The sequence below is a fragment of the Palaemon carinicauda genome, chromosome 35, assembly GCF_036898095.1.
Source record: "Palaemon carinicauda isolate YSFRI2023 chromosome 35, ASM3689809v2, whole genome shotgun sequence".
Taxonomy (NCBI): domain Eukaryota; kingdom Metazoa; phylum Arthropoda; class Malacostraca; order Decapoda; family Palaemonidae; genus Palaemon; species Palaemon carinicauda.
Window position 1 is genome coordinate 14590313 of NC_090759.1, and position 17837 is coordinate 14608149.

A 17837-nucleotide genomic window follows, 5' to 3' on the forward strand; every position below is an offset into this window, starting at 1 on the left:
ACAGAAAACTGCAAAACCTCATTGGATGTTCTTTGTGAGTTTGTTGTGAAAGCATGGGCGAATGTTAAATTTGAAAGTGTAATAAAAATTATTTTAAAAATGCAGGATATCTAATGACATGGATGGTACTGAGGATGATATCTTGTACAATAACGAGGACGAAGATGACCTGAACTCACCGGATTCAAACTGGAATCCATACGATGATGGAATTTGCGACAAATCACCTGATATGTTAGAGAAACTTTTTGAAACAGAAAGTGATGAGTGAGAAGAGTTGAAGGATTCTAATTAAACGTATTGATAATATTAGTGTCGCTTATGAGAATAAAATGGGAATAAAATAGGTTTTGAAATTTCTTTAAATTTTACATTTTTTTAAGCAACTATTGTAATTGTTCTAAATTCTATGTCAAATCTGTATTTTATTGAGAAATAAGGGTTGTCTATGATCCAAAATTATTATTTACCTCCAAAATAATAATAAATGTTTAATGAATAACTGATTATGGAATCACCAGCAACACCATGAAAATATAAAGCTAATATGAGCACTCCTAGAAGTTGTTTTGTTGACGTGTGCCGCACAGCTGATCAGAACACTTACAATTTACGAATGCATTTCACTGTGGAATTATCAGGTAGGTGGTTTTATTACATTATTAGCGTAGCATTATAGAGTGAATTGTTTCAAATACAAATATTTACATCGATAGTTACCATAACGAGGCAGTTATCAGCTTAGGCTAGGCTATGGTATCTAGTTACCTGTTCGGATACATCACAGGATTAAAGGTTCAATTTTTGGGGTGATTTTTTTGGTTTAAAGAGTTGTTTTATACGTCAAAAGATATGGTACTTTAAATCACATGATCCACACTACTCATTAGCTATAAAGACTAAATTCTCTTGAGCAGCCTTAAAACTTTCTGACTAAACCTGTCAAAATTATCATTCTAATGATCAGGAACTTGATTTGGGAAATAGCAGTACTGTATTTAAAAGTCAAGAAAGCAAAAGTTAACTTATCTTGGAGCAACTATATACAACTGAGCTATGAGAAATATGTATAGTATAGAGTTTCCCTCTGACTGCCTCTACCCAAAGATAATAGACTGGGAGATGGTGGGGGTTATCCACATAGAGTTTATAATGAAGAATTAAAACAAAGCTTTTGAAAAGAATCTTTAGATCACTATTATCAAAGTATGATTATCAATGCATGGCAATTTGAAAAATGCAACACATCCTACCAAAACTTACCGATTTGTGTACAGCTATACAACATTCAGCGAGTCTTAGCCACAAGCGAGGATTTGTGGAATGTACTTGTAAAACTTCCAGTAGAAAGTCAAATGCTTTATCTGGTTTATTCATATGAAGTAACGTAACACCTAAATTGTAATAAAGTTCTGACTGTACATTACTACTGAGCTGATAAATTGAACGTGTTGATAACCAGTCTCCTGTAAAATAGAAAGAAAAAAAGTCCCCTTTCAGTTTTATGTAGTAAATAATATAAATTACTAGTGATTTACTGTATTTGAAAAAGGGTGAACAGTAATGGGTTATTATTAAGTAGATGGAGATTTACCAGACCCTTGTGTCAAATTTTACTTAAAAAGCTGGACAGAATAAATTCATAAGATAAAATATATACAGTATATCAAATCTTATTGATAAGAAAATAAGTTAGAAATTAAAACCTATGATAAATAGATATTTAAATTCTATCCATCAAGCCTGCATTTCTTAAAAATTTTGAAAATGTTCAAATCTTAAAAACAGAAACATACTCAGAATCAGATGGCAGATAAAGTTTTCTGACCAAAACATAAATCTATGTGTGTTTTAAAAAGAAGTGGGTGACTGCGAATAAACATTCATTATTTGACATCCCATCAAACCAGATGACTAGTTTTTAGTTTGAAATAAATTAAATCATAATTATTTTCAACATGAAATGCTACGAACTAAGATCATCTTAGCTCAACAATTATCGATTGAATACAGTAAAATTAAAAACAAAATATATTTCATCTTGATATAATATAATTACCTGAAGGCTCTGGCGATTCTGTGTCATTTAATGTCTGTGTTTCTTGTAAGGCCTTTTGAAGATAAAGACAAGCAACTGTTGGTTTTCCTAGGCCAAGGTGAATTACGCCTAGATTATTGTAATACATTACACCTAAGCTAGGACCATACGTACTGAAAAAGAAAAGATTTCATAAATTATATATAAAAGCATAATTATTGGTTGAGAAGATGAGAAAATTTAGTCCTTAATATGGGAAATAATGAATTGAAATTATTTAAAATCTTTAAAAAACTTAATTGCAGAACAAACAAAATGATTGAATACTAAAAATGTGGAATTCTGTAGTGCTCTCTCCAACTTTATGTTGTCATTGATGTATTAAAGATCTGTCAATGATTTTAAGAAGAGATAATGTGTACATGGAACCTAAAGGAATGATATTTATAAAATCTAAAGAGGATGTTGCATAAGAAGCAGCATTGATAATTTTCCTTCTCTTGACACTTCATATCTCACAGTCACAGCATTCATCCTCCGCTAAAATCACCAATACTGTATTCTAGAAAGAATCTTAAGAGTGAAATAATTATTTTCTAAAATAATCAGATCATTAGTACGCTATAATGGAAGCAAGGTACCCTTCTCCATTTTAAGATATGGCACACCTGGTTAAAAGGAGTCGTTTTGCAACAGTTTTTTATTTTCCCTGGACTCAGAGGCTACTTGCTGACTTCTATAGGTTGGGATAATTTGACATTTCAGAATGATACTATGATCATTTGTCCTTTTCACTTATTTGAGAGGATGTTGCTTAGACATCAGGTGATTTATTTAAGTCAATAACAAGGGACTCAATCATATACTAATAGCCTCACAGCAATAACATTTCAACTCTCTGGTGATCACGGCCATGACAAAATCGCTGTTAGGATCATGACTTTTGGCCAGGATGCAATGACATCATATGTCATCATACTTACCTTGACATTTTGTAGAGCAACTGATAAAAGAATAAAGATAAGAGTAAACTGAAAATAACATTTAAAGCTGAATATATTTTCCATAATAAAACTTATGGTTACATGAACGGATGACACCAAAGTGTGACATTGGATCCTCAGAGGTACCGCTAGAGAAATATAGGATCTTTAAGACTGGTCAGACAGTTCAATGTTATATAATTCTAAATGTAAGTGGCTCTTTGTTGTGTACAGTACCTGAACTCCAAATAGTTTGACATATTCCTTTAGTTTAAAATATTCCTTACCCATCTCCTCTTTCCTAACACATCTGATAAAGCTAAATATGCCACACCTTACACCCTCACTCAAGTGGGTAGTTATATTATGCAGATTTTCTGGGAGCAACACTTGAAAATGTTATTTTCATTAGTAAAATAAATTTTTGAATATACTTACCCGATAATCATGTAGCTGTCAACTCTGTTGCCGACAGAAATCTACGGTCGGGATACGCCAGCGATCGCTATACAGGTGGGGGTGTACACAACAGCGCCATCTGTGGTCAGGTACTCCAGTACTTCTTGTCAACACCACCTCAATTTTTTCCTCGGTCCACTGGTTCTCTATGGGGAGGAAGGGTGGGTCAATTAAATCATGATTATCGGGTAAGTATATTCAAAAATTTATTTTACTAATGAAAATAACATTTTTCAATATTAATCTTACCCGATAATCATGTAGCTGATTCACACCCAGGGTGGTGGGTGGAGACCAGCATACATGTTAACAAAGAAGCTAAGTATCCCGTATTTTATTTTATTAGTTATTCAAAAATAACATAAAATAAATAAGTACCTGGTAAGGAAGACGACTTGAACCATTACTCTGCCTTTATTAAGTACGTCTTCCTTACTGAGCGTAGTGGTCCTCTTAGGATGCTGAACGACTCTTAGGTGCTGAAGTATAAAGGGCTGCAACCCATACTAAAGGACCTCATCACAACCTTTAACCTCGGCGCTTCTCAAGAAAGAATTGACCACCCGCCAAATCAACAAGGATGTGGAAGGCTTCTTAGCCGACCGTACAACCCATAAAAAGTATTCAAGAGAAAGGTTAAAAAGGTTATGGGATTATGGGAATGTAGTGGCTGAGCCCCCGCCTACTACTGCATTCGTTGCTACGAATGGTCCCAGGGTGTAGCAGTTCTCGTAAAGAGACTGGACATCTTTGAGATAGAATGATGCGAACACTGACTTGCTTCTCCAATAGGTTGCATCCATAACACTCTGCAGAGAACGGTTCTGTTTGAAGGCCACTGAAGTAGCCACAGCTCTCACTTCATATGTCCTTACCTTCAGCAAAGCAAGGTCTTCTTCCTTCAGATGAGAATGTGCTTCCCTAATCAGGAGCCTGAATTAGTAAGAAACTGAGTTCTTAAACCTTGGAAGAGAAGGCTTCTTGATAGCACACCATAAGGCTTCTGATTGTCCTCGTAAAGGTTATGACCTTTTTAGATAGTACCTAAGAGCTCTAACTGGGCAAAGTACTCTCTCCAGTTCGTTCCCCACCAAGTTGGACAGGCTTGGGATCTCGAACGACTTAGGCCAAGGACGTGAAGGAAGCTCGTTTTAGCAAAAAACCGAGCTGCAAGGAACATGTAGCCGTTTCAGATGTGAAAACTATGTTCCTGCTGAAGGCGTGGATCTCACTTACTCTTTTAGCTGTTGTCAAGCACACGAGGAAAAGAGTTTTTAATGTGAGGTCCTTAAAAGAGGCTGATTGGAGAGGTTCAAATCTTGATGACATAAGGAACCTTAGGACCACGTCTAGATTCCAGCCTGGAGTGGACAACCGACGTTCCTTTGAGGTCTCAAAAGACCTAAGGAGGTCCTGTAGATCTTTGTTGGTGGAAAGATCCAAGCCTCTGTGGCGGAAAACCGCTGCCAACATACTTCTGTAACCCTTGATCGTAGGAGCTGAAAGGGATCTTACGTTCCTTAGATGTAACAGGAAGTCAGCAATCTGGGTTACAGTGGTACTGGTTGAGGAAACTGCATTGGCCTTGTACCAGCTTCGGAAGACTTCCCCTTTAGACTGATAGACTCTGAGAGTGGATGTCCTCCTTGCTCTGGCAATCGCTCTGGCTGCCTCCTTCGAAAAGCCCCTAGCTCTTGAGAGTCTTTCGAAAGTCTGAAGGCAGTCAGACGAAGAGCGTGGAGGTTTGGGTGTACCTTCTTTACGTGAGGTAGACGTAGAAGGTCCACTCCTAGAGGAAGAGTCCTGGGAATGTCGACCAGCCATTGCAGTACCTCTATGAACCATTCTCTCGCGGGCCAGAGCGGAGCCAACCAACGTCAGCCGTGTCCCTTTGCGAGAGGCGAACTTCTGAAGTACCCTGTTGACAATCTTGAACGGCGGGAATGCATACAGGTCGAGATGGGACCAATCCAGCAGAAAAGCATCCACGTGAACTGCTGCTGGGTCTGTAATCGGAGAACAATACAACGGGAGCCTCTAGGTTATTGAGGTAGCGAACAGATCTATGGTTGGCTGACCCCACAGGGCCCAAAATCTGCTGCAAACATTCTTGTGAAGGGTCCACTCTGTGGGGATGACCTGACCCTTCCGGCTGAGGCGATCTGCCATGACATTCATATCGCCCTGAATGAACCTCGTTACCAGCGTGAGCTTTCGATCTTTTGACCAGATGAGGAGGTCCCTTGCGATCTAGAACAACTTCCACGAATGAGTCCCTCCCTGCTTGGAGATGTAAGCCAAGGCTGTGGTGTTGTCAGAGTCCACCTCCACCACCTTGTTAAGCTGGAGGGACTTGAAGTTTATCAAGGCCAGATGAACCGCCAACAGCTCCTTGCAATTGATGTGAAGTGTCCTTTGCTCCTGATTCCATGTTCCCGAGCATTCCTGTCCGTCCAAAGTCGCACCCCAGCCCGTGTCTGATGCGTCAGAGAAGAGACGGCGGTCGGGTTTCTGAACAGCCAAAGGTAGACTTCCTTGAGAAGAAAGCTGTTCTTTCACCACGTGAGAGTAGACTTCCTCTCTTCGGAAACAGGAACTGAGACCGTCTCTAGCGTCATGTCCTTTATCCAGTGAGCAGCTAGATGATACTGAAGGGGGCGGAGGTGGCGTCTCCCTAACTCGATGAACAGGGCCAGCGATGAAAGTGTCCCTGTTAGACTCATCCACTACCTGACTGAGCATCGGTTCCTTCTCAGCATGCTCTGGATGCATTCTAGGGCTTGGTAGATCCTTGGGGCCGACGGAAAAGCCCGAAAAGCTCGACTCTGAAGATCCATACCCAGGTAGACAATGGTCTGGGATGGGACGAGCTGGGACTCCTCAAAATTGACCAGGAGGCCCAGTTCCTTGGTCAGATCCATAGTCCATCTGAGAATCTCCAGACAGCGACGACTTGTGGGAGCTCTTAAAAGCCAGTCGTCTGACGGAGCCGGACACAAGATCATGGTACTGCTGCACAGTCTGTGAACTGTCAACCATGGGGAAGCGAGGAAGTACAGCGACAACCCGAAACTGTCTAGACTGTCTGGGTCGTACAGACAACTCCTTATCGGGTTGCTGAGGTTGCCGCACTGCGTCACAACAAGTCACTTCTGCTGGTTGTTGAACGTCTTCCCAGTGACACACTGACTCCGTAAACAAAAAATCCTCTAACAAGGACTAAGCTTGGACTGCATGTCTTGCAACAAAGCTCAAGGTCTATGGGAGCAGGTGTGGTAACAGACGGGGTTAGCGACTGAAGTGGAACCATTACCCTCCCTGGAAGCATGTTATGCTTAAATAAAAGTCCATAGGAGGCTAAGCAGCTAAAGGCTCCTCTCCAAATGACAGAGTCCTCAAGGGAATATCAGAAGGAGGGAGAATAGCACTTTATCATCTACAGGAACCATATCCAAGAAAAGCTAAGTTCTCTCAGTGAGGGTTTCACTGGTGCAAAAGCAACAGACCAGAAGGCAACGTTATGAAACTGCTTGACAGTCTTGTGAGTTGGCAACAACCAAAGATGTGTGACTGAGGAGCATGCGGTAAGGTATGCAGAGCATGCTGTATGCAGAGCATGCTGTATGTAGAGCATGCTGTAAGGTAAGCAGAGCATGTTGCATGGCGTGCGGCTTATGCTGCATGGGATGAGGCTCATGCTGCATGGGATGAGGCTCATGCTGCATGGTATGAGGCTCATGCTGCATGGGATGAGGCTCATGCTGCAAGGGATGAGGCTCATGCCGCATGCGTTGAGGAGGATGCCGCATAGTATGAGGCTCCTGCCTCATGGGTTGAGGCGGTTGCCGCATAGCATGAGGCTCCTGCCTCATGGTTTGAGGAGGATGCCGCATAGCATGAGGCTCCTCATAGCATGAGGCTCCTGCCTCATGGGTTGAGGAGGATGCCGCATAGCATGAGGCTCCTGCCTCATGGGTTGAGGAGGATGCCGCATAGCATGAGGCTCCTGCCTCATGGGTAGAGGAGGTTGCCGCATAGCATGAGGCTCCTGCCTCATGGGTTGAGGAGGATGCCGCATAGCATGAGGCTCCTCATAGCATGAGGTCCCTGCCTCATGGGTTGAGGAGGATGCCGCATAGCATGAGGCTCCTCATAGCATGAGGCTCCTGCCTCATGGGTTGAGGAGGATGCCGCATAGCATGAGGCTCCTGCCTCATGGTTTGAGGAGGATGCCGCATAGCATGAGGCTCCTGCCTCATGGGTAGAGGAGGTTGCCGCATAACATGAGGCTCCTGCCTCATGGGTTGAGGAGGATGCCGCATAGCATGAGGCTCCTCATAGCATGAGGCTCCTGCCTCATGGGTAGAGGAGGTTGCCGCATAGCATGAGGCTGCTGCCTCATGGGTGGAGGAGGTTGCCGCAACGCATGAGGCTCCTGCCTCATGGGAGGAGGAGGTTGCCGCAACGCATGAGGCTCCTGCCTCAAGGGTTGAGGAGGTTGCTGCATAGCGCTGGTACCTGGCAACTCCCAATGCGGCAGCTCACGCATGGAGGCAGGAGGAGCCTCAACATCATACGTCTGGCAGGGTGGACTGCGCAGAGGTGGAGGAGCGCTCGCAGGAGGAGTTGTGCTAACCTTCTCTGCCTGAAACTCCTGCATCAAAACCGCAAGCTGAGACTGCATTGTCTGCAGCATAGACCACTAGGGTCTATGAAAGACAACAACAAACGGAGCTACTGTCCGTTGAGACTGAGGGTCTAAAACAGCTGGTGCGGCAACAGACGGAGTTACTGCCTGTTGCGGTACCACCTTGCCTCTCTGGGAGGTGTGCAGTTGTCGTACTGCAGCAAGTCCGAACTGACCCAGTGCTAATGGCTACACCTAGGAGTTGGACTTGCGCGGAAGGGACCGACTTGCACTTAAAAGCTGCAAGATTTGGTCCATGGTTTCTGCGAGAAACCTCTTCCGCAGACGAGGAATAAATGGCCTCTCTCGTCTTTGTGTGGGTGGGGTGATCACGTCGGCTACGTGAGTTGGTTACACCCGAAACCACGGAGGGAAACGTCTGTTCGTCGATCAAGGCCTGATGAACCCATAAGTCCTTCGACGTTACTTCTCCCCTGGGCTTGGGAGCTTGTAAGAGGTCCCAGACTAGGCGAACAACTGGCACGAACAGACGAACCCTCGAACGCAACACTGTAACACTTTGCGCTTATCACTTTATCACTTTTGATTTTCTGTTTGCACTTATTTCACTGAACTCGAAACTTTAAGTGGTTTGTACCTGAAACACGCAATTCTATCCTTCATTAAAAGTTAGTAATTGCGAAAACAGTATTACAATGTAACAGAAAAACAATGAAAGATAAATAATTCAGTGGCTGGAAAAGAGACTAAACACTAGATCAAATAAACTACGTTTAAAATCTCTCACCGCATAAAGCCTGGGAACAAGAATAAAACTCTAGAAACGTTTACCTTCTTCCCCTAAAGAGACTAGGGAGAAGAGCAAAAACGAAAACAACGTTACCCGCTTGAACGAAACGTTTACCCTCCTCTCTCTCCCTCCGTCTCTATCTCTCTCTCTCTCTCTTTTGACTTAGAACCTGAGAGATGAGCCCAATTATATATATCGTTAAAACATATTATTGTTAAAGGAAAAAAACTGAAAGATTTCCCAAATAAAAAGTTCCTTATTAGAATTAAAACCATTTAAGCTAAGAAAGAATGAACAAAACGCTAGAATCGGTTTACTCTTACTGCAACGTGAAACCGTGAATACTCTCTCTCTATCGTAACGATAGAGCGCAAGTTGAACGTTCTGAACGTCAACAACTGCAGAGACAAAACAAAACGTTAGTTCAACTTTGAAAACAGTACGAGACTATCAAAGAAATTCTTTCAAAAACATTAAAATAGCATAAAATGTTAACAGGTAAAAACGAAATGACGGGCTCAATGTTAATTAACTTCGGTTCCAAGAAAAGACCGCCTACTATTAGGAAAGGTCGCATATAAACAAACATAAAAATTAATTTTAATAAGTTTATAATAAAAGGAAGTTAATCGAAGAGGCCTATAAAAGGCGGAGAGATATAAAATAAATCTATAACTTTGTTAAGCAAAATTAAGAAAGAGAGTCTATACTCTCTTCGACACCAACACTTCCGTCTAAGGGAAGGGTCGGCCATTTAAAAGTGAAAGAGAGTTCATACTCTCTTCGTAACCAAAATTAAATCAAATTAATTCCAAAAAACTTGCTAAGCTAATGATAAAGCTTCCTGAATAGCGAAGGCTAAACTCTAGAGCAAATACATCACCAAATCGTGAACAATAACTCCAGAATCAACAGCGTATCCATGTAGGTCTAGCCGGAGGCACGACAGAGGAAAAATTGAGGTGGTGTTGACAAGAAGTACTGGAGTACCTGACCACAGATGGCGCTGTTGTGTACACCCCCACCTGTATAGCGATCGCTGGCGTATCCCGACCGTAGATTTCTGTCGGCAACAGAGTTGACAGCTACATGATTATCGGGTAAGATTAATATTGAAAAATCAAATTACTCTCTAGTCTAGGAATGCTACAGCCTCAGTACCATTGCCCTCCACTGTCTTGGTTTAGAGATCCTTTGATGAAGGTTGACACTGCAAAGAGCATTTTTTTGCCACTTCATTTTTAAAACCATCACTAATCTGCATACTGTATAGTTTTGGTCTTATTTCAAGCATTGCTCTCATGTGATTTTTCTTTTGAATTTTATTCTTTGTTTTTCTATTTCTTTTTCCTTATCAAGATACTTTCCATATCAGCGCCCTAAGACTTTTAGCTTTTAGGTTTTTAAATGATGATGATGATGATGATGATGATGATGATGATGATGATGATGATGATGAAGGAGGAGGAGGAGGAGGAGGAGGAGGAGGAGGAGGAGGAGGAGGAGGAGGAGGAGGAGGATTGTTGTTATAATAACAACAACAATAATAATGATAATAATAATAGTAGTTTTTACATTAATATTTCTAGATGCTCAAAAACATGATATGGTCAATTTATGAGAAACTACCATCCAACGCATGAGCATTAATTTACAATAGACATAATTTTATTTAAAACAAAATATAGAAGCAATTGGAAAGATAATCATACTATACAAAGAACAAGAATACCCAAGAGGACTTTCTAGCAGCAATGAAAAAAAAAACAAAAAAATAAAAAAAATTATAACTTTGTATAAAAGAATGATCTCTTTCATGACCATGAATTACTTTTGTGGTTAACAACAGATGGACACAGAATGATGTAACACACTCAGGAGATAGCCAATTCTATTTAGAAAAAAATTGATGCAATCAATCCACTTTAAAACTATGTTTATAAGTAATTGAAAAGTATTTCCTTTTCTTAATGGGGTTGATACTTACGGACTCGGAGGAGGTATTGCAGCACACTGATTTAGGACTTTAATGGCCTTTCGGAAGTTCCCTTTAAGGTATTCTAGTTGACTTTTTAAACTAACAAGCGTTACATTCTGTTGGAAGAATAGACATTTTAGGGACTCAAAATTATTCTAATCAAGATCATCTATGCAGAATTATAAAAGTTAAGCTAGTTTAAGTAACCTAAACATTTTTAAACTTTTCTAGTGTTGGTAAACGGTGCTTATCCATATCACTATCAGATTGTTTAACCAGACCAATGTTCGTATAAAAACATAATTTAACTACTTATGATGACTGTATGATATAGAAACAAAATCAACTTTTATATAAGAATTATATCCATAATTTTGAGTATCATTTCCACAAATATTCATGGACTTATAAACTACACAAGTTTACTGTACATTTGATCATTATTTTAAGAGAAGATTTCCTTACCAAAGACTTTCCAGCACTAACTGCGTGAGTTACAATTGTTTTTAGTTCCTTCTTAGCCACCCGTAACGACCTCATCATCAGCATGGCCCGTACTCTAAGCTGTTGAAGTTTACCTCGTAACTGCTCTTGGGTGGCACTACATCGTATTTCATCCGTAGCCGCACTACTGCTGCTGCTACTACTGCTACTGCTACTGCTACTGCTGCTTCCATTGGAGCCACTACCAGCAGAAACACCAGTCTTCTCGGGTGACCTGAAGAAACATGACGGGAATAACGTATTTGTAATTTCCATGCAGCATTAAAAACATGAATGTACTGTAATATATCATGTATTAAACGGACTCATTAAAGGTTTTGTAAAAATGTTCAATCAGTTCTTTCTCCTTTTCAAGTATTGCTGATGAAGATACACTGACCTTACTTGCACATACAAGACTGGAATTACAGGAACGCATGATATTAATATGCAAAGAAGAATTGGGTTAGACTGTATTTGTGAATTTTGGATATTCGGCCTAGGTTGGGGCCAAAGAGTCAATTTAGCACCATGTGCAATAGGGAGGAAAACCTCACACTGCATTATGACAATAGTTAAACAAGATTGGACAGCAAAATCGAAGAACGTAGTATTTCTTTTGATTGGTTTTCACTTATTTTTTTACCAGGATATCTTCAAGATGACTGATGTAGAGTGGTAGAAAATTTCATCAAACTATACATATACTATGGTAAAACGGATCAAGGCCGAGTTCCTTGGTATTGTATATTAGTTTCCTCATGCAAATGTACTCACACCACACACACAACAATTCTTAAAATATACATAATTTACAGATTTCTTTAGAAAACAAATGGATCCAGATTATACAATCCAAAGCTGATGTTTATAATTTACTAAAGTTTTCTGTTATGAAACTGGACTCTTATTAAATTCCTTTCTAACATACTAGCAATCTTTCTACATGATCAACTGACAGTAATGTTTTCTCCAACATAACTGAGCATTGAGCCTCGTGGCGAACAGGTCTATTACCGGTGAGCCACACAACTGGAGAATCTCCTGCGCTACTTGCGGATGTAAAGACCATTCTGACCCTACTACTTGCACTGTTCTGCTGAGGCCGTCGGACAGTATGTCTCTCTTTCCCGGAATGAACATGGCTGTAAGAAGGATGTGGTTCTTTTCGGCAAATTCAAGGATTTGAGCTGTGAGGTCGCACAGCTCCCTTGATATCAGGCCTCCCTGCTTCTTTATGTATGCCACTACTGTGGCGTTGTCACACATGAGGACTACTGAGTTTCCTCAAAGTAGATGGGCGAACGTCGCGAGGGCCTTTTGCACTGCCATGAGCTCGAGCAGGTTTATAAGAAGGGTCTTTTCCTCTAGGGACCACTTTCCCTCTGCCATTTCCTCGAGTAGATGGGCTCCCCACCCCTCCTTTGATGCGTCCGTGAAGAGCAGCATCTCCGGAGGAGCGGACGCGAACGGTATCCCTTTCAGTGTGTTCTCCCTGTTGGACCACCAGAGGCGGATAGGCCCCGTCCACCGATGTTCTTCTGTGGGAAGGACGTCTTGCCGCCGACTGCCTGGGGTCCGACGGATTCTTCAATTTTCCCACTCTCTCCAATGTCTCGGCCACCGCCTGAAGGGGGAACACGGTATCGCCCCACACCGGTAGATTCCTTAAGACCTTTGCTTCTCGTTCGAGGAGCCTACAGGGGAGCCTGTTCAGGACTGTATCCCTCCTCCTCAGGACCCAGTTTGCCGTCTGGGTCAGAGACTGGAACGTGAGGAACTTCATTACTTTCCCATCCAAACGGATAAGTTCTTGTAGTAGGGCTTGGTTCTCTGGTACCGAAAGGTCGTGTGCTAGTTGGAACCACGCTAGGGTGCACGCCCACCAGTCCAACCAGGAGGTCACGTTGACAATGACTTGGGAGGTGTCCTCAATCATGGCGGCCTCCGCTTGCGAGAAGACCACTGGGGCAGTAAGGCACCTTTCATCCGTATTGCCCTGGTTCAAGGTTGCGACGGCTTCTTCCATGTGGGGCCCTGAGTGACGCCCGTCTGGCACATAGAACTTCTTCTGGGTCCTTAGTCCAGGCAGGAACTTGAAGAACCCTTGGACTCTTAGGGAGTTCTTAGGCCCCGCAACAAACCGATCAAGTGTTCCATTCCCAGGGCAACGTCGGACGCTAGGGGTAGGGTCAAGGATGGCTTCTGCTGCAGAGGATTGTCTACCATGCTGCCCAAACCCGATAGCCAAGCCTGCTCCGATGAAGGTTGCGGTTCGTCCAGCCTGTGATGGTGCCGTATTAGGGTCAGGACCTTCCTGTATGAGGACACCTCATCTGGGGAACACTCGCCGGTGTCTAACAATTCTTCCACCACCTGAACCTCTGTGTCGGTAGTATCTTCGAACATGGAGGGATCCGTGGGAGCGGAGGTACCCCTTCCTTCCTGCCGGGTTGATGGAGCGGCTGCCTACATCACGGCTGGAGCCGCCAGGGCGGGGGTAGCCGTCATGGGTCTACCCCCTCCCGGGAAAATCCGTGGAGAACCACTTATCAGTTGTGGCAGCGGCAGTTTCCGTCACTTGGACGGAGCCGGTGCGACAAAGGGAGTGGGAGGCGGGTCTCATCTGTGGTTGTCCCCGCAGGACGGATGGAGCCGGTGACTTACCAGGCAAGGACAAGGAAAAGTGTGATAACGGCAGCACCCGATGGGAGGGCGGAGCCAAAGAGACACTGGGCAAGGGCGCGGAAGCGGCTCCAGCGGCTACCAAGGCAGGCACTGGAGCGGCAGCCGCCCTGCTCGACCTGCAAGGGGGAAAAGCCACTCTGATAAACTTTCTCCTGGAAGAACTCTTCTTCTTGCTCCTTCTCGTGGTCTTCGCCGCCTTCTTCGCAGGTCCTGCGTAAGAGCTCGCCTTCCTTCTCCTGGATCTCTTCCTCTTCCTTCTCGCCTCCCGGCCGCTGGAATCCTCCGACGAGGATGAGCTGTAGGACGAGGAACTGCCCGAAGAAGATGAAAAGGAGGAGGAGCTGTCGAAGTCCTCCATATCTTTCATTACCACTCTCGGAGTCTGTGGTCTAGCTACCGGGGTAATGGCTGCATGAAGTCAGACGGAAGCGTTGCTGTGGGCGCCGGGGGCATGCGAAGTACACCTCGAGAGGCAAACCAGCCCTCAAACTCCTCTTCTTGCCGCATGGGGGCCTGAAGGGCGTCCTTGGAGCTGTCCACACAATGGAGTCGGGGTCAGACAAGCACATGGCCCTCCTTTCTTTGTCACGGCCGCCCACCGGAACCCGCTGTACCTGTAAAACACTGCCACGATGGGGGGGTAGGAGCTGTTTCAGGCCTCCCCCACACCGGGTCTTCACTGGAGACGGGTCCTGCGGACACCAGAACCTCGTCCACGGCACACACTTCCGCCACAATAGCAGACTCCCCACTCGTCTGCGTATGGCCCACACAGACAGAATCCAGGATATCAGACTCATGGGGAAATGCAATGGGCCGTTTTCCCGCAATGGACTTACCTCGTCCCCTACTCTGGGCAGGGGAAGGTGAAGGAGAACCTCTCTCCGAAGGCGCTGAGGGCGACATCAAGGGCGAGGTGATGTCCGCCTTCTTGGGAGACCGTTTGGGCACCTTCTTTTTCGTGGCAAACAAGGTCCATTGTAACTCCGGCCAGGACTTACACTCCGGACACGTGGAGGCAGGGGAGCACTTATTACCTCTACACGAGGCACACAGCGTGTGCGGGTCGACATCAGGCCTGGACAGCCAGGCCCCGCAAGACTTACCAGCTTTGGGCCCCGGACAACGACGCTTAGATTCCATAATGGAAAACTGGAACACAAGCAACACAAGTAACACAAGGAAAGGATAAGGACACAGAGGGAACATGTGGTGCACAAAGGATGGGGAACACAATGGAACACGTGGTACACAAAGGCGGATCGGACAGGATAAGTGAGAGAGAGCGGCGAGATGAGATCTACGCCGCGACCAGACGCTTACTGATGACTCAGACCTAGCAGCGCACCCTCGCACGCTGACCCCGGGTCCCCTCAGGGCAAGTATCCATCCGGCCCGGAGCGCCCCGACAAAGGTAACAGAGAGAGGGGGAACTACGCAAAATTCTTGGTCGGTTAGGGAGGAGATCCCAGATACTCCTAAGAAAGTAGTTTGAGGTAAGTACTCCGTGTTGGAACAAACTGAGATTACCAAACAATTTTTCTTCATTCAAGGGATTAGCTACTGCAACGTAATTGTTTAATTGTTCAGTGGCTACTTTCCTCTTGGAAAGGGTAGAAGAGACTATTTAGCTATGGTAAGCAGCTCTTCTAGGAGGACATTCCAAAATCAAACCATTGTTCTCTAATCTTGGGTATTGCCATAGCCTCTGAACCATGGCCTTCCACTCTCTTGGATTAGAGTTCTCTTGCTTGAGGGTACACTCGGGCACTGTTCTACCTTATTTCTTTTTCTCTTGTTATTTTGAAGTTTTTAAAGTTTATATAATAAAGTTTTATTTTAATGTTGGTACTGTTCTTAAAATATCTAATTTTGATTGTTCATTACTTCTCTTGTAGTTTATTTCCTTGTTTCCTTTCCTCATTTAGCTATTATTTCCTTGTTGGAGCCCTTGGACTTACAGCATCTTCCTTTTCGAACTAGGATTATAACAACAACAACAACAATAATAATAATGATAATAAAGTTCCCGAGACAATAACTAAATATGAATAAAGCATAAAATTTACCAAGAAACTGGGTGGGGCTTAACCACCACCATTCAGTACAGTAATTATAATTACCTTGCTAAACTCAACAGCCACTTCAGCTCTGCTTAATTCAGACTCTTAGTAATGGATGAGAATTTGTATTTATGTAGGAACAAACAAATATGCCAATAAACACCAGCAATTAAAAAAGTCAAAATAATTGATGATGTCAATAAAGTACAGTATCACATCAACGTAAATAGTATGAGATTACAAAATAGTGGGGGGGCCTGGACCACAGAGCATATGATCAATTTCACGATATCGCACAGCAATTTTCCAGGAACCCAAAGGAAGTGGTATAACAATATGAGAAAAAGATTCTATTTTTCTATTTTAAAGTTGAAAAGTTCACACTTTGCAGATATTAGCAATGAGACCTAAATGCAAGATTCATTGAAAAATGTGGTATTTTCAACCATCCTTATCTAATTTTCTCAACTTGTACAGCACAATATTGGACACTCAATTTCTTACTCATGCAGCAACTCACTTGTTTTCTTTTTCCTGTGGTGGAGGTTGCTTTGGTGAAGGTGTGTGTGGAAGTGGTTGTGGAAGAAAGGTGGTTTCTGTGTGGGCAATAACGGGCAAAACTTTCTCTGGCTGATAGGCTCCAAGATAACACTCTGCCATTAAAAGACACACTCCTATACCAACACTTTCCTCTGTTCAACAAAAAAAAAGAAAATTAGAAATAATTAGTCTTGAAGCCAAACAATCAATACTTATTCCACAATATACAGGAACACTTGAAGGATGTAGATTATTGTACAAGAGAATTTTATAAAAGAAAAAAAAAGGTCTGGATTTTGCAACATTTTTTATAGTAGACTAGCCACCCCTGATATAATCATAAGAATAATACTATTCTACGCTGATTTTATCCCTAATGGTTAATAATACTGCATTGGTAAAACAAATATTAAGATAATATAGCAATGTTAGGTTTAAAACTAAGTTATAGAAATGAAAAACATTCTGAAGTAAATTGTATATTTCCTAGCTATACAAATTTGTCTCCTTTCTATTAGGAGATCATTTTGATGCAAGCTGGACATTGAAGTGCACATGCCTCTCTTCTCGGAACCAAACACCTGAGATGACCAGTTTGTTCAGGTGTGTACCTCATCCTTCCTAAGATTCATCTGAACAGTTACATGCCCGAAGACTTGAGTCAAGTTGGACTCCTGTGGTGAGGTCTTCCTTGTTCAGCCACCAGGTAAGATTGTCCCGAGTATCCTGTCCCACAGAGAAAGGAAGGAATGGGGGATCCCTGGCGGTTGACCACTGATCTTTTAAACACTTGTGAAGAGATCTTTGGTGGAGGCACCTGTGTGGAATGAGTTTCTCCAAGGAAAGGTGGCTGAGAAGGCTCTACAAGTGACAAGTTGGGACTTCTGTCTTGAACAGAAACAGTCGTGCAACCTCCTTAACGTTACTGATGCAACTGTCCGAAGGAAAGAATCTCGGATCTGCTGTGTCTAGCAGCATACCTAAGTGTTTCACCTCTGCTTCGGTATGAAATTTGACTTTTAATTTATCACAATCCCCAAATCATGACAAAAGGTGAAAAGCGCATCTTGATCCAAAAGCAACTGCATCATTGACAAGGTCAGGATCAGCCAATCATCAAGATACATCAACAGACGTATCACTTATGAGTGGGTCAAAGCTGCTACC

At 43.0% G+C, this 17837-nt stretch overlaps 1 protein-coding gene across 1 annotated transcript in view; it reads right to left on the reverse strand.

Annotated features, from left to right (window-relative positions):
* Not10 (CCR4-NOT transcription complex subunit 10) overlaps window positions 1-17837 on the reverse strand; it is a 176227-nt gene that overhangs the window by 83529 nt on the left and 74861 nt on the right. The window contains exons 5-9 of the mRNA XM_068358766.1: window positions 16651-16822; window positions 11362-11614; window positions 10906-11012; window positions 2060-2211; window positions 1264-1466 (exon numbers count right to left, since the gene is read on the reverse strand). Of these exons, the coding sequence (XP_068214867.1) occupies window positions 1264-1466; window positions 2060-2211; window positions 10906-11012; window positions 11362-11614; window positions 16651-16822 (887 nt within the window). The remainder of the gene's footprint in view (window positions 1-1263; window positions 1467-2059; window positions 2212-10905; window positions 11013-11361; window positions 11615-16650; window positions 16823-17837) is intronic.